This window comes from Oncorhynchus masou, chromosome 24 (genome assembly GCF_036934945.1).
Source record: "Oncorhynchus masou masou isolate Uvic2021 chromosome 24, UVic_Omas_1.1, whole genome shotgun sequence".
Lineage (NCBI taxonomy): Eukaryota > Metazoa > Chordata > Actinopteri > Salmoniformes > Salmonidae > Oncorhynchus > Oncorhynchus masou.
This window is the reverse complement of record NC_088235.1, coordinates 63,909,584-63,932,445: the sequence shown is the minus strand read 5'-3', so window position 1 is coordinate 63,932,445 and position 22,862 is coordinate 63,909,584. Positions and strand designations below refer to the sequence as shown.

General features: G+C 40.9%; 1 protein-coding gene across 1 annotated transcript in view; it reads left to right on the top strand.

Annotated features, from left to right (window-relative positions):
* vwc2 (von Willebrand factor C domain containing 2) overlaps nucleotides 1–22,207 on the top strand; it is a 49,210-nt gene extending 27,003 nt beyond the window's left edge. Inside the window, exon 4 of the mRNA XM_064933156.1 lies at nucleotides 21,323–22,207. Coding sequence (XP_064789228.1) covers nucleotides 21,323–21,465 — 143 coding nt within the window. The 3' untranslated portion in view covers nucleotides 21,466–22,207. The remainder of the gene's footprint in view (nucleotides 1–21,322) is intronic.
* Nucleotides 22,208–22,862: the final 655 nt, after the last annotated feature.

The following is a 22,862-nucleotide window of genomic DNA, read 5'->3' as shown; positions in this document are numbered from 1 at the left end:
CAAGGAAAGTCTCTGAATGTCCTTGAGTGGCCCAGCCAGAGCCTGGACTTGAACACAAACAAACATTTCTGGAGAGATCTGAAAATAGCTGTGCAGCAACACTCCACATCCAACCTGATAGAGCTTGAGAGGATCTGCTTTGGAGGATCAGCAGAGAAGAATGGGAGAAACTCCCCAAATACAGATGTGCCAAGCTTGTAGCATCATACCCAAGAAGATTCGAGGCTGTACTCATTGCCAAAGGTGCTTCAACAAAGTACTGAGTAAAGGGTCTGACTACTTATGTCAATATTATATTTCTGTTTATTTCATATGATATATTTGGAATAAAATAAAATGTTTTTTCTTTGTTATTATAGAGTTTTGTGTGTAGAATTTTAGAATAAGGCTGCAATGTAACAATGTGGGAAAAGTCAAGGGTCTGAATATTTTCTGAATGCGCTGTAGCTTGATATCATTTACCCTATAGCAGCAAACATTCAATGAAAAGTGGTACCAACAAATATTTTTGGGGGGTGTATTTATTGATACACATCAAATAACCAGTGTTGGTGTGGCATTTCAAGTTTAGTTAAAAGGTCACTATGAACCTTATCAACTTCACCTGACCTTTGTCAACTATAGATATTTTTGCATACATGTGCATTTGTTCTCTTCAGCAGTAATACTGTCTCTCTATGGATGTTATGGGGGTACTATAGTTACTGCAAGTTCCCTGGTGCCGAGATTTAGACAGTAATCAATGTTTGCCCCAAAGTCAGGATTTAAATGTTTGCCCCAAAGTCAGGAGTTATTTAAGAGGCACAAAAGGACTAGCAGAACTATGACATACTGAATGTAGTGTCCATGTATATTCAAAGATTGTAACAAATTCATGTGCTCATTCAGGCAATAAGAGCTTTGTGGTTTCATGCTTTTAAGACAAATCAAGGCCAGCGTCAGGCCCTCTATTACCATAAGATTACTACATTACCATTTTCCCCGTTTCAGAGTGCCACTTTAAAATTGTCAAGTGGTACTTGACTCTACATTTAACGCAAATGTTGTCATGGCTTCATTGAGAAGTACTTGGATCAGTAGATTATTACATGGGTAGCCACATAGGTCTGTCTGGTAACAATGAAACATTTTCCTCATCCTGAGTCCGTAAGAGGACCACTGTCAGCTACAGTAAAGGCCACTTGTATCTGAGTCAAGCTGAGAAGTTAACCTTTTTCTCATTTGTCTCTGTTAATGTCACACCTCCAGCTGCTTTAACAGGACTATGCGTGAACATTTTGGCGCTCCCAGTCACACCCATTCGCCACGTTACGCAAATCTAAAGTAATTCAAATCAGTGAGGCTAAGTGAACAAGTGCACACCTTGCTAGGAAGCACAGATAATTGTGACGTGGCCAGTGTTGATGCAGGAAGTTGTGTTACTGGGCCAGAAGGCAGCATCGTCATTCTGATCAAAGAGATTGAAATACATGAACACATGTTTGGTTGAGCTCATTTGCTTCCCTCGATGGTTCCCTTGCCACCTCATTCACATTTCTTACATGAGGTTTCCTCGTATGCGAACGTGTAGTTAGACAACACACCTTTTCATATTTTCCTACAGTAGGCTACTTTGTTGCTTACAGTATGGGCTCTATTTTAACAAACCTAACACAATGGTACATCTTGGCGCCGGCAGTAGCGCTATAGGTACGATGTCGTAGTTGTTGAACATAGCATTCACACTGATATAGGGGCTAGGCCCTACCGTAAATCCATTATGGCTGAGCTATGGACATGCAAGAATGTTGTCAATAAGCAAGATAGAATGCATTATTTATAAGGCCTAAATAGAGAGTGAATAACTCTAATGAAATTCTAATCAAAACAGCTAGTTTTAAATAGGCTATGTCTAAATACAGTTTGGGGCGGGGGGGGGGGCAGGACGGCTGGTGTGTGTAGACAACACTACAAGAAACATGCACGGTCCAATTCCTCATTAAGCCCTTGTGTGTGTAGAGTTTTTAAGGAGAAGATCCATAGGGCTTCGCACTGGAGAAGGCGCTCATCCGTATTGCGGCATCTGCAGCTTGAGAATCCAGTCAATGGCACAGAATTTAAGATCAACCACAACATGATTAGCCTCATGAAAACGTCTGGCCACTGGTAACCTATGGATCTTCTCCTTAAAAACTCAAGGGCTTAATGACCTTTTATGTTTCTTCTAGTGTCGTCTACACAAACTGGTAGTCCGTCCATATCTATTGCTTCTGGTATTGCTATGTAGCCCAGACTGTTGTCTCTTCCCAATTACATCTGACAATGAATTGTCCATTTTTTTAAAATTCCTTTTTATATATTCTTTTATATATTAATAAGCATTGACTCCCTATTTGCCAGTCTCTAATTAACTATCTGCTTGCACCTGTTGCACTTGTTACACACAGCAGGTGTTTTAAGTACGTGTCGTCTTAATTTGTTTGTACAGCACTGATGAAGGCATATGGTCGAAACGTATGCTCTGTTTATTTAAAATAAATATATATTTTTTATAAAAGCACCACAGCACTTTCACTTTGTGTATTCTTTTGAGCATGGAATAAATGAATTGTATCATTTTTGCACATCGGCCTGCTTGGGTTATTCCTCTTCATGGTTTTGAGTGCAAGTACTTTTTCAACTCTATAAACATAATGGAACGAATCTCATTCACACTTCTCCAGAAATAGCAGACAGCTCCTTAATTCTTATCTTAAAGCCATTACGGTGAATAATTCTAATATGTTTGGTTTTTAATGAAATGGTATATTTAAAAATATATATATTTCTTTTGCCATAATATCTCTAAATAAATTGGTCAGGAGCATGATATCATAAAATTGCCAAGATAATAAAGACATGACACATTGCTTTTGATCCAGCCTTTATTATAGTAGCCTAGGCCAAGGGTAAATGTAGCCTATGGACGGCTTGGTTTTTAATCATATGAAATGGAAAAGATGCAATTGTTACAGAAAAATAACTTCTAAATACGAGGGTCACCGGCATCATCTCATCTCTCGTTTCATGATGATCATATGGACAAATACAGGACATTTTCCACATTTTGTTACGTTACAGCCGTATTCTAAAATGGATTAAATTCATTTTTCCCTCATCAATCTACACACACTACACCATTGTGTCGAGGCACAGATCTAGGGAAGGGTACAAAAAAAATGTCTTCAGCATTGAAGGTCCCCAAGAACACAGTGGCCATCATTCTTAAATGGAAGAAGTTTGGATCCACCAAGACTCTTCCTACAGCTGGCCGCCTGGCCAAACAGCAATCGGGAGAGAAGGGCCTTGGTCAGGGAGGTGGCCAACAACCCAATGGTCACTGACAGAGCTCCAGAGTTCCTCTGTGGAGATGGGAGAACCTTCCAGAAGGACAACCATCTCTGCGGTACTCCACCAATCAGACCTTTATGGTAGTGGCCAGAAGTAAGCCACTCCTTAGTAAAGGGCACATGACAGCACACTTGGAGTTTGCCAAAAGGCACCTAAAGCACTCTCAGACCATGAGAAAAAATATTATCTGGTCTGATGAAACCAAGATTGAACACTTTGGCCTAAATGCTAAGCGTCAAGTCTGGAACAAACCTGGCGCCATCCCTACGGTGAAGCATGGTGGTGGCAGCATCATGTTTTGGGGATGTTTTTCAGCTGCAGTGACTAGGAGACTAGTCAGGATGGAAGAAAAGATGAACAGAGTAAAGTACAAAGATCCTTAATTAAAAACCTGCTCCAGAGCGCTCAGGACCTCAGACTGAGGAGAAGGTTTACTTTTCAACAGGACAATGACCCTAAGCACACAGCCAAGACAACGCAGGAGTGGCTTCGTGACAAGTCTCTAAATGTCCTTGAGTGGTCCAGCCAGAACCCGGTCTTCAACCCGATCAAACATCTCTGGGAGACCTGAAAATAGCTGTGCAGCGATGCTCCCCATCCAACCTGACAGAGCTTGAGAGGGTCTGCAGAGAAGAATGGGAGAAACTTCCCAAATACAGGTGTGCCAAGCTTGTAGCATATTACCCAAGAAGACTCAAGGCTGTAATCGCTACCAAAGGTGCTTCAACAAAGTACTGATTAATGGGTCTGAATACTTAAAGTACCAGTCAAAAGTTTGGGGACACCTACTCATTCCAGGGTCTTTATTTTTTTTACAATTTTCTACATTGTAGAGTAATAGTGAAGACATCACAACTATGAAATAACACAAATGGAATCATGTAGTAACCAAAAAATGTTTAACAAATCAAAATATTTGAGATTCTTCAAAGTAGCCACACTTTGCCTTGATAACAGCTTTGCACATTCTTGGCATTCTCTCAACCAGCTTCATGAGCAATGCTTTTCCATCCGTCTTGAAGGAGTTCCCACATATGCTGAGCACTTGTTGGCTGCTTTTCCTTCACTCTGCAGTCCAACTCATCCCAAACCAACTCAATTGGGTTGAGGTCAGGTGATTGTGGAGGCCAGGTCATCTGATGCAGCAATCCATCACTCTCCTTCAAAACACAATCCATCACTCTCTTCAAAACACACCTCCAGACAAAGTCTGGAGGTGTGTTTTGGGTCAGTGTCCTGTTGAAAAACCAATGATAGTCCCACTAAGCGCAAACCAGATGCGATTGTGTATCGCTGCAGAATGCTGTAGTAGCCATGCTGGTTAAGTGTGCCTTGAATTCTAAATGAATCACTGACCATGTCACCAGAAAAGCATCCCCGCACCATCCCTTATCGCATTGTTATTATTATGTGTTTAGATTGATGAGGGGAAAAAACTAATGTATCCATGATATACTTTTTTTAACTAGGCAAGTTAGTTAAGAACAAATTCGTATTTTCAATGACAGCCTAGTAACAGTGCTGCTTTGTTCAGGGGCAGAACGACAGATTTTTCCCTTGTCAGCTCGGGGATTTAATCTTGCACCCTTTCGGTTACTAGTCCAACGCTCTAACCACTAGGCTACCTGCCGCCCCATAAGGTTGTAATGAGGCTGTATAAGGCTGTAATGTCATAAAATGTGGAAAAAGTCAAGGGATCTGAATACTTTTCGAATGCACTGTATAGCTTACATGAAGGGGGTTTTACGCATGTTCAAAATGGGAGCTGGCCAAAATGTCAGCCTCTAATACATATATAAAAAGGGGATGTCTGCTCACTGTTTTGCTGGTTGTTAAGATTGATTTCAAACCAGTCACACGAGCCAAACCCTTTAATGATAGACTTGCCTAATTGGCGAACACATTAGGCAGAACAAAAAAATGTGGCTCCATTGAGGGGAGGTTATGCTTGTTTTAAATCTAATGAAACTAAATCGTGAAAAACATTAGTTTTTTATCTTTATTAATGCAAGGGTTACTGGCACGAAAACAGATCTCCTCTCTTGTTCCAAGAGCATAAAAGGCAGTGTGCATCGCGGCCGGACAGGTTGCGCTTCCACTCACAAAATCCATGGCATTACCAACTGCCTTACTGCTATGACCTGCTTTTCGTTGGTCTTTAAAATTCCGATATGCGCTTAATTTTAAGCACACACCTCAAATATTGCCACCTCTCCCACCCAACAAGCGAGCTGTTATTAAACAAGTGAATTGCTGAACCTGGCTCAAGAGTTGGAAAATGCCAGAACGCCAGTTATTACATGCTGAAATGGCCAACTAATGTGTATTTGGCACTTGCACCGCCTTATGTGAGCCCTATGTGATCTTTATGTCCTTATCCACTTCAGTGTTGATTATACATCTACCAATATTCAACAACTCACCCATTCTCCAATAAGTTTGACTCAGGTAGTCTCAAGTTTTGATTGTATTGTAGGTGTCAGGCTCACACGCAGATGTTGTTTAAGGCGGAAGCAGCTGTTGCAACCTCCTGAGAGCTCCGTGCATCTGAAGTATGACATCAAAGCATCTCTCATTGCTAATGGCCATCATGCTGCAGACAGGGTGGGAGCCTCACAAAAAAAAGATTGTGCAGTCATGGAAATACCTTTTCCTTACCCTTTCCTTACTGACATGTACAACAGGAATTGTGTTTAGAAGAAAGTCTGAGAAATAGAAGTTGGTCATAGAATATTTGTCATCAGTCATGCTGTCATTCTTTTGATCTAATTTTCACACACATTACATTACTATCATTAATTTGATAGTATGCATTGTATTACCATTGTAAAAAACCTAAGGTTTGGGAAGATTGACACAGTCATTTGGGCTTTTTCAGGCATGCAAAATCCGTTATAATCAGCAGCGAGAGAGCACCATGTCTCAGATGTGTTGTTCACACTGTATGCAAAGAGACACTTGAGGAAGAGCCAGGGAGAGAGATGAAAGTGAGCGGTATTGCTAACATCCACTCCAGGCAGTTGTTCATGAATATCAAAGAACATCTGTGGCATGGCACCTTTGTGAAATTAAAACAGGTTCCATCAGGTTTTTTACCTGTTCATTTAACTAGGGTAATCTGTCGTGACGATACAATCATCACGTTATATTTTGTTTCATATAACAGCTCAAATACAATTAGTCGATTGTTTGGTCGTTGGGCTGTTGGTCGACCGAGATTGTTTTAGTCGAGCAGTAACAAATATACAGTGCCTTGTGAAAGTATTCGGCCCCCTTGAACTTTGCGACCTTTTGCCACATTTCAGGCTTCAAACATAAAGATATAAAACTGTATTTTTTGTGAAGAATCAACAACAAGTGGGACACAATCATGAAGTGGAACGACATTGGATATTTATTGGATATTTCAAACTTTTTTAACAAATCAAAAACTGAAAAATTGGGCGTGCAAAATTATTCAGCCCCCTTAAGTTAATACTTTGTAGTGCCACCTTTTGCTGCGATGACAGCTGTAAGTCGCTTGGGGTATGTCTCTATCAGTTTTGCACATCGAGAGACTGAAATTTTTTCCCATTCCTCCTTGCAAAACAGCTCGAGCTCAGTGAGGTTGGATGGAGAGCATTTGTGAACAGCAGTTTTCAGTTCTTTCCACAGATTCTCGATTGGATTCAGGTCTGGACTTTGACTTGGCCATTCTAACACCTGGATATGTTTATTTTTGAACCATTCCATTGTAGATTTTGCTTTATGTTTTGGATCATTGTCTTGTTGGAAGACAAATCTCCGTCCCAGTCTCAGGTCTTTTGCAGACTCCATCAGGTTTTCTTCCAGAATGGTCCTGTATTTGGCTCCATCCATCTTCCCATCAATTTTAACCATCTTCCCTGTCCCTGCTGAAGAAAAGCAGGCCCAAACCATGATGCTGCCACCACCATGTTTAACAGTGGGGATGGTATGGTCAGGGTGATGAGCTGTGTTGCTTTTACGCCAAACATAACGTTTTGCATTGTTGCCAAAAAGTTCAATTTTGGTTTCATCTGACCAGAGCACCTTCTTCCACATGTTTGGTGTGTCTCCCAGGTGGCTTGTGGCAAACTTTAAACAACACTTTTTATGGATATCTTTAAGAAATGGCTTTCTTCTTGCCACTCTTCCATAAAGGCCAGATTTGTGCAATATACGACTGATTGTTGTCCTATGGACAGAGTCTCCCACCTCAGCTGTAGATCTCTGCAGTTCATCCAGAGTGATCATGGGCCTCTTGGCTGCATCTCTGATCAGTCTTCTCCTTGTATGAGCTGAAAGTTTAGAGGGACGGCCAGGTCTTGGTAGATTTGCAGTGGTCTGATACTCCTTCCATTTCAATATTATCGCTTGCACAGTGCTCCTTGGGATGTTTAAAGCTTGGGAAATCTTTTTGTATCCAAATCCGGCTTTAAACTTCTTCACAACAGTATCTCGGACCTGCCTGGTGTGTTCCTTGTTCTTCATGATGCTCTCTGCGCTTTTAACGGACCTCTGAGACTATCACAGTGCAGGTGCATTTATACGGAGACTTGATTACACACAGGTGGATTGTATTTATCATCATTAGTCATTTAGGTCAACATTGGATCATTCAGAGATCCTCACTGAACTTCTGGAGAGAGTTTGCTGCACTGAAAGTAAAGGGGCTGAATAATTTTGCTCACCCAATTTTTCAGTTTTTGATTTGTCTTTATGTTTGAAGCCTGAAATGTGGCAAAAGGTCGCAAAGTTCAAGGGGGCCGAATACTTTCGCAAGGCACTGTATATTTTTGCGCCCATCTCAGTGAACTAATCCATTGTGGAGCCTCGAGGCATGCAGAGGCCAAATCGAGCTCTGTACCACATTGCCAGTTCTGTCGATTTAGTCATTGTCTTTTGTTTGGAGCACAACAGTCAATGTTGAGTAAGGACACACATGCATAAAAATAGGCCTATGGGCTACCTGGCCTGTGCGCAAATGTAGGCATATAAATGTGCCCATTTGGGGATCTGATGGTATTTCTGATTGGCAGAACAGCGATTACTCACCTCAAACTGGAAGAAGATTTTTATTTTAACGAGTCCGACGTGAAGGATATACTGCTTTCCCGGGAACAGGCCCAAATCCCTGTCATTTGCATGAAGAAAAGAAAAGGAGGTGGAGGTCGGGCTGCCGTCTGAGAATTCGTAGGCAAGCGAGTAAACCCCCACTGCCATCCATTCTATTGACCAACGTGCAATCACTGGAAAATAAAATGACCTACAAGATTAAACTACCAACGGGACATTAAAAGCTGTAATATCTTATGAGTTGTGGCTGAACGACGACATGAATAACATACAGCTGTCGGGTTGTACACTGTATCGGCAGGATAGAACAGCAGCCTCTGGTAAGACAAGGGGTGGCTGTCTATGTATCAAGATTTTGCTTGCCTGAGGTAGAATATCAAGAGTTTTCATCTATACTCTTCGTAGCTGTCTGTTTACAACCACAAACCGATGCTGGTACTAAGACTGCACTCAACGAGCTGTATACGGCCTCTTAGTGGCCGGGGACTTTAATGCAGGGAAACTTAAATCTGTTTTACCTAATATCTTACAGCATGTTGAAAGGGAAAAGGGAAAAATAACTCTAGACCACTTTTACTCAACACACATAGACGCATACAAAGCTCTCCCTCACACTCCATTTGGCAAATCTGACAATAATTTTATCCTCCTGATTCCTGCTTACAAGCAAAAATGAAAGCAGGACGCCCCAGTGACTCGGTCAATAAAAAAGTGGTCAGATGAAGCAGATGCTAAGCTACAGGACTGTTTTGCTAGCACAGACTGGAATATTGTCTGGGATTCTTCCTATGGCATTGAGGAGTACATCACATCAGTCACTGGCTTCATCAATAAGTGCATTGATGACGTCGTCCCGACAGTGACTGGACGTACATACCCCAACCAGAAGCCATGGATTATGTTACGGATACCAGTATCCTGTGTGTGTATCCTGTGTGTGTGTGTGTGTATCCTGTGTTCTTTTCTCTCCTTCTCCCCTCACAGGTGAATATCATCACTCCCCAATCAGTCACCAATCCAATCATCAATCAGAAGTTCCTTTCCCTTGGTTTAAAAACCCTGTCAGTTGTTTGCTCTGGAGCTCAATCTCTCTGTAAATCAAATCAAATCAAATCCAATTTTATTTGTCACATACACATGGTTAGCAGATGTTAATGCAAGTGTAGCGAAATGCTTGTGCTTCTAGTTCCGACAATGCAGTAATAACCAACAAGTAATCTAACTAACAATTCCAAAACTAATTTCTTATACACAGTGTAAGGGGATAAAGAATATTTACATAAAGATATATGAATGAGTGATGGTACAGAGCAGCATAGGCAAGATACAGTAGATGGTATCGAGTACAGTATATACATATGAGATGAGTATGTAAACAAAGTGGCATAGTTAAAGTGGCTAGTGATACATGTATTACATAAGGATGCAGTAGATGATATAGAGTACAGTATATACGTATACATATGAGATTAATAATGTAGGGTATGTAAACATTTTATTAGGTAGCATTGTTTAAAGTGGCTAGTGATATATTTTACATCATTTCCCATCAATTCCCAGTGAGTCAGTGTGTTGGCAGCAGCCACTCAATGTTAGTGGTTGTTTAACAGTCTGATGGCCTTGAGATAGAAACTGTTTTTCAGTCTCTCGGTCCCAGCTTTGATGCACCTGTACTGACATCGCCTTCTGGATGATAGCGGGGTGAACAGGCAGTGGCTCGGGTGGTTGTTGTCCTTGATGATCTTTATGGCCTTCCTGTAACATCGGGTGGTGTAGGTGTCCTGGAGGGCAGGTAGTTTGCCCCCGGTGATGCGTTGTGCAGACCTCACTACCCTCTGGAGAGCCTTACGGTTGTGGGTGGAGCAGTTGCCGTACCAGGTGGTGATACAGCCCACCAGGATGCTCTCGATTGTGCATCTGTAGAAGTTTGTGAGTGCTTTTTAAATGCCATGTCTGTAGGTCTCGCTGTTTCACTCTCTCTTTGTGTATTAACCTCTCTTTTGTTTGAGCACCTCCATAGCACTTTGTCCTCACCTGTGAGTATTGTTTTGGTTCTGGTGTTTGTTTGTTTGCTGGTGGGAAAAGGGGGAACCAAGACAAGTCGCCCATGGGCATACACTACCCGTAGGTAAACTTTGTTAAACACACTAGTTAGAACTGGGCGGACCACCCACTGTATTTTGGTTAGTTAGTTAGCTGTTTGCTAAAGTAGGCTAGTCTAGCTTAGGGGTGTTTTGGATGCTTATTGTTTCTTTCCTTGGGTCCAGCTCAGCCCCTTTCCCTGCCCCCCCCCCCCCCCCCATTACCGTGTGTTTTACAATAAACCCTGAGTCTGACGGTAGATTTCAGTTGTCGTGGATATTTCATTCACACTTTTACTTTGTCACTATTATAGATTGCATGAGTTATGTTACGGGTCTCATTACCATCCCCCCTAGACTGTCGGGCCAAAAGGGATTCGTAACAGATTACAAGCAACATCCGCACTGAGCTAAAAGGTAGAGCTGCCATTTTCAAGGTGCCGGACTCTAACCCAGAAGCTTATAAGAAATCCCGTTATGCCCTCCGACAAACCATCATACAGGCAAAGCATCATTACAGGACTAAGATTGAATCGTACTACACCAGCTACCACGCTCTTCGGATGTGGCAGGGCTTGCAAACTATTACAGACTACAAAGGGAAGCACACCCGAAAGATGCCCAGTGACACGAGCCTACAGACGCGTAAATTACTTCTATGCTCGCTTCAAGGCAAGTAACACTGAAACATGCATGAGAGCACCAGTTGTTTCGGACGACTGTGTGATCACACTCTCCGCTGCCGCTGTAAGACCTTTAAGCAGGTCAACATTCACAACGCCGCATGGCCAGACGAATTACCAGGACGTGTACTCCGAGCGTGCGCTGACAAACTGGCAAGGGTCTTCACTGACATTTTCAACCTCTCCCTGTCTGAGTCTGTAATACCAACATATTTCAAGCAGACCACCATAGTCCCTGTGCCCAAGAACACTACGGTAACATGCCTAAATGACTACTGACCCGTAGGACTCAGGTCTGTAGCCATGAAGTGCTTTGAAAGGCTGGTCATTGGCTCACATCAATACCATTATCCCAGAAACCCTAGACCCACTCCAATTTGCATACTGTCACAAACAGATCCACAGATGATTTTATCTCTATTGCACTCCACACTGCCCTTTCACACCTGGACAAAAGGAACACCTATGTGAGAATGTCATTAATTGACTACAGCTCAGCGTTCAACACCATAGTGCCCTCAAAGCTCATCACAAAGCTAAGGACTCTGGGACGAAACACCTCCCTCTGCAACTGGATCCTGGACTTCCTGACGGGCCGCCCCCAGGTGGTAAACAACACATCTCCCACGCTGATCCTCAACACGAGGGCCCCTCTGGGGTGCATGCTCAGTTCCCTCCTGTTCTCCCTGTTCACTCATGACTGCATGACCAGGCACGACTCCAACACCATCAAGTTTGCCGATGACACAACAGTGGTAGGCCTGATCACCGACAACGACAAGACAGCCTATTGGGAGGATGTCAGACCTGGCCGTGTGGTGCCAGGATAACAACCTCATCATCATTGTGATCAGGACAAAGGAGCTGATTGTGGTCTACAGGAAAAGGAGGACCAAGCATGCCCCCACTCGGCAGGTAGCCTAGTGGTTAAGGCGTTGGACTAGTAACCGAAAGGTTGCAAGATCAAATCCCAGAGCTGACAAGGTAAAAATCTGTCGTTCTACCCCTGAACACTGCAGTTAACCCACTGTTCCTAGGCTGTCATTGAAAATAAGAATTTATTCTTAACTGACTTGCCTAGTTAAATAAAGGTACAAATAAATTAAAAACGAGGTTGAGAGCAGGTTGAGAGCTTCAAGTTCCTTGGTGTCTATTTCACCAACAAATTATCATGGTCCAAGACATGTGAAGAGGGCATGACAAAACCTATTCCCCCTCAGGAGACTGAAAAGATTTGGCATGCGTCCTCAGATCCTCAAGAGGTTCTACAGCTGCACCATCGAGAACATCCTGACTGGTTGCATCACTGCTTGGTATGGCAACTGCTCAGCTTCCAACTGCAAGGCACGACAGAGGGAAGTACGTACGGCCCAGTACACCACTGGGGCCAAGCTTCCTGCCATCCAGGACCTTGTACCAGAGGAATGTCAGAGGAAGGCCCTAAAAATGGTCAAAGACTCCAGCCACCCTAGTCATAGACTGTTCTCTCTGCTACCACACTGCAAGCGGTACCGGTGCGCCAAGTCTAGGTCCAAGAGGCTTCTGAACAGCTTCTACCCCCCAAGCCATAAGACTCCTGACCACCTAATCAAATGGCTACCCAGATTATTTGCATTGCCCCCTGCCCCTTTCTTTTACGCTGCTGCTATTGTCTATGCATAGTCACTTTAATAACTCTACCTACATGTACATATTACCTCAATTTCCTTGACTAACCTGTGCCCCCGCACATTGACTCTGTACCTGTACCCCCTCTTTATAGCCTCGCTATTGTTATTTTACTTCTGCTCTTTATTTATTTGTTACTGTTAATGCTTTTTTAAAGATATTTTTCTTAAAACTGCATTGTTGGATAAGGGCTTGTAAGTACGCATTTCGCTGTAATACCTGTTGTAGTCGGCGCATGTGACAAATACAATCTTATTTTATTTGTATGTTAGGAGCCCGTAAAACGGCAGCCTTCCCCTCCCGCGCCATCTCTCTCAGCACTAAATAAATCAAATGTTGAAACAAAATGGCATTGCACATCTCACTGTTAATATTCCCACTGTGATGAGGTTTTAATATAAGGTCCTTTTTTAAAAATGTTTTTTGTCCAAATCATCCTAAAGTATCAAAAAAAGAAGCCTCTTTATCTGTGTAAACTGACTTTATTAGGGCAAGTCTACAGTGTGCACAAATCAGTTCACTTGCAAGACCTATTACGCTGGAAATATTTTAATGTTCATTTCAAGCACTTTTGATTTAGCTAGAGTGCGCTTGCCAAAGATCAGAATGAGCACAATCACTTTATAACGCAAAACCATACAAACAGACAAAACCATTAGTAGAGTCATTTTTATTTGCACAGCCTTTTATCCCCAACAAGTCAGTTTGATGGAAACACCCCTCTGGTGGGAAAATGTGCATAGTGTTTTTATGCTGATTTTTTGAATATTCGCATGTACATCTGTCGCCACATGGATGGCAACCTAGCTAGTAACCAGATTTCCATCCAACCTTTCTATGTGAGGAAAGTACATGTACATAATCATTCCGTGCCTACTTGTTTGGTCTGTGGTTGTTTATTTTATGCCTGCTGGTTAGTCGGGCAGACACAGAGAGAAGTGACAGAGGAATGCATTATCAAAAAGGATAGAGAACAGTTGCTTCACGAGGTTTCTCTACCTGAAAATGCATGATCTAAGTGATTGATAGTTGGTATTCAGCATTCATAAAAGTATGCCTTATTTACTTTGAAGAACTACTAAAATAGTGATTTTTGTCAGACAGCATATGCAACAATTGAAATATTTTATTAAAGGAAAGTAATGTGAACAAATTATGGTTAAGTGAAAAGCTTTGTGTTTCATGACACAACCACTAGTAAAGTTCAAAACCCATTTAACTTTTTTGTTTGTTTTGGTACATAAGAATTTAATACATTTTTGTTGGTATGTGCACTATTTCATTACACACAGTCAATTTGATGGAAACACATCTCGGGTGGGAAAATAGGCATATTGTTTTTATGCACTGGTGTAAAGTACCTCAGTAAAAACACTTTAAAGTACTACTTAAAAGTTTTTTGGGGGCATCCACTTTACTTTACTATGTATGTTTTTGACTAATTTTACTTTGGGGTTTTTCGAGACAATGGCTAATGTTTCACATTGGGAACCAGAGCTAAGTAGGTTATAATGTAGGTTATGTGTAACTGAAGATCGATGAACAGAGATTGTACTTTTCATTGCAACTGCATCATTTATCAAATCAATGTTTTACTTGTCACATGGGCCGAAAACAACCTTACCATGAAATGCTTACTTACAAGCCCTTAACCAACAATGCTGTTCAAGAAATAGAGTTAAGAAAATATTTACTAAATCAACTAAAGTAAAAAATAAAATGAAAAGTAACACAATAAAATAGGGGGGGGGGGGGTTCAATGTAAATACAGTGGTTTGCGAAAGTATTCACCCCCCTTGGCATTTTTCCTATTTTGTTGCCTTACAACTGGGAATTAAAATGGATTTTTGGCGGGTTTGTATCATTTGATTTACCCAACATGCCTACTGCTTTGAAGATGCAACATATTTTTATTGTGAAACAAACAAGAGATAAGACAAAAAAACAGAACTTGAGTGTGCATAACAATTCACCCCCCCAAAGTCAACACTTTGTATAGCCACCTTTTTCAGCAATTACAGCTGCAAGTCTCTTGGAGTATGTCTCTATGAGCTTGGCACATCTAGCCACTGGGATTTTTTGCCCAATCTTCAAGGCAAAACTGCTCCAGCTTCTTCAAGTTGGATGGGCTCCGCTGGTATACAGCAATCTTTAAAGTTCAAAACCCATTTAACTTCTTTTTTTTTTGGTACATAAGAATTTAATCATTTTTTTGGGGTATGTGCACTATTTCATTACACACAGTCAATTTGATGGAAACACATCTCTGGTGTAAAGTACCTCAGTAAAAACACTTTAAAGTACTACTTAAAAGTTTTTTGGGGGCATCTACTTTACTTTACTATTTATGTTTTTGACTAATTTTACTTTTACTTCACTACATTCCTTAAGAAAATATTGTAACTTTTTTACTCCATATGTTTTCCTTGACGCCCAAAAGTACTTGTTACATTTTTAATGCTTAGTAGGGACAAGAAAATTGTCCAATTCACGTACTTATCAACAGAACATCCCTGGTCATCCATACTGCATCCAATCTGGCGGACTCACTAAACACACATGCTTTTTTTGTAAATTATGTTTGAATGTTGGAGTGTCCCCGTAAATTCCCCCGTAAATATTTTTTTTAAAAACGAAAAGGTGGTGCCGTCTGGTTTGCTTAATGTAAGGAATTTGAAATGATTTATAATTTTACTTTTGATTACTTAAGTATATTTTAAACCAAATACTTAGACTTTTACTCAAGTAGAATTTTACTGGGTGACTTACTTGAGTCATTTTCTATTAAGGTATCATTACTTTTACTCATGTATGACAATTGAGTACTTTTTGCACCACTGTTTCCATACAGATTTTAGAATATTCACATTAAAATCTGTATCCAATTGGATGAAAACCTAGCTAGTGACAGCTTATGAGATAAACAAGAATGGAAAACGCTCTACTTCTAGATCATCACTAAAACCTAATATACCCTGTCGCTTCACAAGATAAAACCTTCTGCTGTCTTACAGCATCGTTCCGGAATAATAAGATAAAAAGAAAGAAACAAAGTCACACACTCTAATTATTCTCATAGTTTACTCTCCGTTAGTCAGCACCTCTACAAAACAAACATTTTTGGGTGTGCGTCAGCTTATGCCTTTTACTTGACTAGAATAAAAAGAGGACTTTTAACATGTGACAGCACATATTCAAGACTACACACTCATTCTATTGCAACATGTTGGGAAGTAAATGATTCATACCATAGAAAAATCACTGCTCCAAAGGCTTCTCCCCTTCAAACACTTTCACTTACCATTTTCACAAAGCCAAGACATTTTGCTGCATTCATAATGCATATGTACTAAGGAACTGCATTACGGGGAAGTGATTTTTGTCTATTCTGCTATTTCCCTTACCTCAGCTCGCAGAGCCAGAAAAGTGGAGCATTAAGGTGTCCCTGATTTCTCTCATCTGGTAATGGCTGTTCCTTTCACACTCAGTCCACCTGCTTAGTGACATATTGGGACAAGTTTTCAGTACCTGCATATTACACAAGCACATATTACACCAATCCATTTGGGTTTTCTGATACATTCTGATGCTGGAGGTTATTAATGGTGGATAATGTTCTTTTGAGTCCCTTTTTAATGTGTTCGGATAAAAACACGATCTACTGTCAGAGAAGAGAGATGTGTTAATGAAGCCACTGTGACTAAAAGGTGGGTGTTCAAGTGCTAAGCAAAAAGAAAGGGTGACAGCAATGAGTAAGCACTGCGAAGCACAGAATGGGTGCATAAATTAATAGGAATGAGTGTCATGCTAATCATTCTGTGCACAAATTGATGACCGGCTGCCGCTTAGGTCTTGGCTGCATAATAACATTTTGTCTGATTTGTATTGGGGTGCAGTCTACCTCTTTATAGTGTCAAACATATGATTATATGCCAGTTTGTTCATTCAGAAGTGTGTCTCAATAATTTTGACGGACTACCCTTGAGGCAATATTTTGCTTATTATTATTAATGAATCAATTGCGACAGCAGACAGGGACATGTGGTGAGTTGTTATTCAGGGAGTGTGTCTTCAGTTTCCATTTGAAGAGTTATAAATGTGTGAGTGCTCACATTTTTACAGCCTCAACAAACTGTTCATTATTGATTGATGCACCAGCATGCTTTTCCTTAGTATTTCTGTCCAGTGAAGATACCTTTGCTTCAGCTGAAAGACTTGCCATTTATCAGTGGCAGCGGCATCTTAATACTAGAATAGTGTTGCTCAAGCCCATGTTGAAGGAGAAACCATTCCCTGCAGCTGTATGCCATGTTGTGGCTGCAGCTCCAGGAGTGGGTATTTGGGTCCATGCTGCTTGAAGGGGTGATTTATGTGAATATCTTTTTTGCCAGTTGGGGAAGACAGATGGGGTTTTTCGAGACAATGGCTAATGTTTCACATTGGGAACCAGAGCTAAGTAGGTTATAATGTAGGTTATGTGTAACTGAAGATTGATGAACAGAGATTGTACTTTTCATTGCAACTACATTATTTATCAAATCAATGTTTTATTTGTCACATGGGCCAAAAACAACCTTATACCATGAAATGCTAACTTTACAAGCCCTTAACCAACAATGCAGTTCAAGAAATAGAGTTAAGAAAATATTTACTAAATCAACTAAAGTAAAAAATAAAATGAAAAGTAACACAATAAAATAGCAATAACGAGGCTATACACGGGGGGGGGGGTCAATGTAAATACAGTGGTTTGCGAAAGTATTCACCTCCCTTGGCATTTTTCCTATTTTGTTGCCTTACAACTGGGAATTAAAATAGATTTTTGGCGGGTTTGTATCATTTGATTTACCCAACATGCCTACCGCTTTGAAGATGCAACATATTTTTATTGTTAAACAAACAAGAAATAAGACAAGAAAACAGAACTTGAGTGTGCATAACTATTCACCCCCCCAAAGTCAACACTTTGTAGAGCCACCTTTTGCAGCAATTACAGCTGCAAGTCTCTTGGAGTATGTCTCTATGAGCTTGGCACATCTAGCCACTGGGATTTTTGCCCAATCTTCAAGGCAAAACTGCTCCAGCTCCTTCAAGTTGGATGGGCTCCGCTGGTGTTCAGCAATCTTTAAGTCATTCCACATATTCTCAATTGGATTGAGGTCTGGGCTTTGACTAGGCCATTCTACGACATTTTAATGTTTCCCCTTAATCCACTCAAGTGTTGCTTAAGGTCATTGTCCTGCTGGAAGGTGAACCTCCGTCCCAGTCTCAAATCTCTGGAAGACTGAAACATGTTTCCCTCAAGAATTTCCCTGTATTTAGCGTCATCCATCATTCCTTCAATTCTGACCAGTTTCCCAGTCCCTGCCGATGAAAAATGGATGCTGTTCTCGGGGTGATGAGAGGTGTTGGGTTTGCGCTAGACATAGCGTTTTCGTTGATGGCCAATAAGCTTAATTTTAGTCTCATCTGACCAGAGTCTCCCACATGCCTTTTGGCAAACACCAAACATGTTTGCTTATTTTTTTCTGGCCACTCTTACGTAAAGCCCTGCTCTGTGGAGTGTACGGCTTAAAGTGGTTGTCACACCCTGACCTTAGATATCTCTGTTTTCTATATATTTTGGTTATGTCAGGGTGTGACTAGGGTGGGTACTCTAGTGTTGTATGTCTAGGGTTTTGTATGTCAAGGGTTTTGCATGTCTAGGGTTGTTGTAGGTCTAGAGGTTTTTGTATTTCTATGTTGGCCTGATATGGTTCCCAATCAGAGACAGCTGTTTATCGTTGTCTCTGATTGGGGATCATATTTAGGCAGCCCTGTTTTCCACTTTCTGGTGTGGGATCATGTCTACGGTTAGGTGCCTGTGTGCACACTAGTAGCTTCACGTTTAGTTTGGTTGTTTGTTTTTGATGAGTTTCAGTTGATTAAAAATATGTGGAACTCTATTCACGCTGTGCCTTGGTCCCATCATTTCGACGAATGTGACAGTGGTCCTATGGACAGATACTCTCATCTCCGTTGTGGAGCTTTGCAGCTCCTTCAGGGTTATCTTTGATTTCTTTGTTGCCTCTCTGATTAATGCCCTCCTTGCCTGGTCCTTGAGTTTTGTTGGACAGGTTTGTTCTTGGCAGGTTTGTTGTGGTGCCATATTCTTTCCATTTTTTGATAATGGATATAATGGTGCTCCGTGGGATGTTCAAAGTTTTGGATATGTTTTTATAACCCAACCATGATCTGTACTTCTCCACAACTTTGTCCCTGACCTGTTTGGAGAGCTCCTTGGTCTACATAGTGCCGCTTGCTCGGTGGTGTTGCAGACTCTGGAGCCTTTCAGAACAGGTGTATATATACTGAGATCATGTAACAGATCATGTGACACTTAGAGTGCACACAGGTGGACTTTATTTAGCTAATTATGTGACTTCTGAAGGTAATTGGTTGCACCAGATCTTTTTTAAGGGCTTCATAGCAAAGGGGGTGAATAGATATGCACGTGCCACTTTTCCATCTTTTAACATTGTAATTTTTTTTGAAACAGGTTATTTTTATCATTTCACCTCACTAATTTTGACTCTTGTGTTTGTAATGCAACAATATAGGAAAAACGCCAAAGGGGGTGAATACTTTTGCAAGGCACTGTAGTCCTGGGTGCCATGTGATTTAATTGTTAAGCATTCTATTGCTTGGGGGAAGAAGCTGTTAAGGAGCTTTTTGGACCTAGACTTGGCTCTCCGGTACCTCTTGCCATGTGGTAGCAGAGAGAACAGTCTATGACTTAGGTGACTGGAGTCTTTGAAAAAATGTTGGGCCTTCCTCTGACACCGCCTAGTATATACACTTCTGTTCAAAAGTTTGGGGTCACTTAGAAACGTCCTTGTTTTTGATAGATAAATGATTCATACCATAGAAACATCACTGCTCCAAAGGCTTCTCCTCTTCAAACACTTTCACTTACAATTTTCACAAAGCCAAGGCATTGCACAGTGAAGAGGCAACTCCGGGATGCTGGCCTTTTCGGAAGAGTTCCTCTGTCCAGTGTCTGTTCTTTTGCCCATCTTAATCTTTTCTTTTCATTGGTACTATTTGATGAAGCTGCCAGTTGACACTTGTGAGGCATCTGTTTCTCAAACTAGCCACTCTAATGTACTTGTCCTCTTGCTCAGTTGTGCACCGAGGCCTGCCACTCTTCTTTCTATTCTGGTTAGAGACAGTTTGTTCTGTTCTGTGAAGGGAGTAGTACACAGCGTTGTACAAGAACTTCAGCTTATTGGCAATTTCTCGCATAGAATAGCCTTCATTTCTCAGAACAAGAATGGACTGACGAGTTTCAGAAGAAAGTACTTTGTTTCTGGCTATTTTGAGCCTGTAATAGAACCCACAAATGCTGATGCTCCAGATACTCAACTAGTCTAAAGACGGACAGTTTTATTGCTTCTTTGATCAGAAAAACAGTTTTCAGCTGTGCTAACATAATTGCAAAAGGATTTTCTAATGATCAATTAGCCTTTTAAATGGATTAACTTGATTTAGCAAACACAACGTGCCATTGGAACACGGGAGTGATGGTTGCTGATAATGGACCTCTACGCCTTTTCCAACTACGATAGTCATTTACAACATTAACAATGTCTACACTGTATTTTGGATCAATTTGATGTTATTTTAACGGACAAAAATGTGCTTTTCTTTCAAAAACAATAATTTCCAAGTGACTCCAAACTTTTGAATGGTAGTGTAGGTCCTGGATGATAAGGAAGCTTGGCCCCAGTGATATACTGGGCTGTACGCTTTACCCTCCTTAGCGCCTTACGGTTGGATGCAGAGCAGTTGCCATTCCAGGCGGTGATGATACCGGTCAGGATGCTCTCGATGGTGCAGCTGTAGAACTTTTTGTGTATTTGGGGATCATGCCAAATCTTTTCAGTCTCCTGAGGGGGAAAAGGTGTTGTCGCGCCCTCTTCACGACTGTCTTGGTGTGTTTGGATCATGAACCTGCTCCACTGCAGCTCCTTCAATGTTAATTCGGGCCTGTTCGGCTCTCCTTTTCCTGTAGTATCCATTGGATATCTGTGTTTTACAAAGTTATACAGTGTGTTGTATGGTATGTTGGTTGATATACTCATGATGTTGAAATGGTTTTGTTTGGATAATCCCTCAACTATTAGTAAATATTTTTGGTTAATGGTCATTTGTGCATCAGTGACATTATCTTTCATCAGAGAGACAATCCAATGAAGGGCAACGAATTAAGGCATGTCTTCCGTTTAACCAAACGAAAAACAGCTCTGTGGGATCGTGGGTGGAATGGCCCTACTGTGTTTGCCATTCCATCCACTCCAACCACAATCCCACTAAACATTTTTTCAGGTCTTGGATTGACTGTATACAAGATCATGAGATTGACTGAGACCAATTTAACAGTTTATTCAATTCCTCTTTTGCCAGGGCCAAACTGTTATGCAGACACACAAGTGATCCCAGCTGGACGTGAGGTGAAGATTGATGAGTGTTCAATCTGTTACTGCACGTATGAGGAGGGCACTTGGCAGATTGAGCGTCAGGCCACCTGCAGCAAGAATGAATGCTAGCAGAACTAGAGACTGGCACTGGAAGTGGGCATGGGGGCAGGGGTTATGGGGCCATGGGTGCTCCCACCGTGATAATTGCCAGTAAGTACGCAACTCAATGCTAGCCTGACTAAACCAAAGTGAACTCTGTTGAGCACAAACAATGGTGAGCGCAGTGTTCATTCTGGTTTGACCAGGCTAACTCAACGCAGCCTTCACTCAGTCTAAACCTGAGGTCAGGGTCACCCTCCAGACCGTATGATTTCTGCATTTATAACCACATGGATTATTAAATCAAGCTTTGTATGAAGATTTGTAATCCACATACAGAATATCTATTTATCTATGTACTGAATTATTTATGGAGATATACAGTAGAAAAACTATAAACTAGCCAAAATATATTTTTTATAGGCACTGTATTTTATTAAGCTGCTATGTATTGGGTTAGAGGTCAAATAAACATCATGGAATGTATAGAATCCTTACTGTACAGCTGTCTGTGTTTTATAGAGGTAGAAACCATAGCCTACAGACAGGCAAGTGTCATTACCTGAAGTTAACCAATTGGTAAGGTTTCAATATGACAACTTTATGAAATTTTGAAAATTATTTGTTGAAGAAATGTAAGAAGTTACTTGACTGTTTAAAGATTTAGCTCTCCTTTCTTGCCATTTTGATGTGTTTTGATTTCATGTGCATTTTGTAAGCAGTTCTCTATTATGTATTCATGTTTAAAATAAACAGCAACCTGTGCACTGTAGGCGCTTGTATGGTAATATCAATTCCTTGAACCAAATACAGTTTTTAGATGTCGCAGCACACATCCTATTGATTCATGTTGATTTAGATATTTAATTTTTGCAACTGTTAGCTCACAAGACCATTTTTATATGCTTGATGCAAGAGCTGATGGCTAATATTTCATAGACTGTCAAGAGAACATAGAAGAAATTATTAAACAATTGTGCCAATTAATATGTAACCGCTATCTGCATTACAATAGAGGTCCAATGGTAACTGAAAATCTTGAATTTCCATAAAATCTGCCTAAGGACATAAGCTGGAATCGTGTTATTTTTAACTGAATTAATAAGGAGGAGACTGGGCTCTAATTACGTTGATCCCCACTTCCTGCTCTCTTTCCCAGCTGTAAAAGGTTTGCTTACTGGGAATGTGTAAGTCGGAATTAATATTTAGGGAAGAGAAAAGGTTGTCTTTAATCATTACAGGTTGGCTAAGGATGAAAATACAGTACAATGTCATGATACAGTGCATTTGGAAAGTATTCAGACCCCTTCCACTTTCCCACATTTTGTAACATACAGCCTTATTCTAAAAACCTGTTTTCGCTTCATCAGTATGGGGTATTGTGTGTGGATTGAGGGATTTTTAAAAATAAGGCTGTAATGTAACAA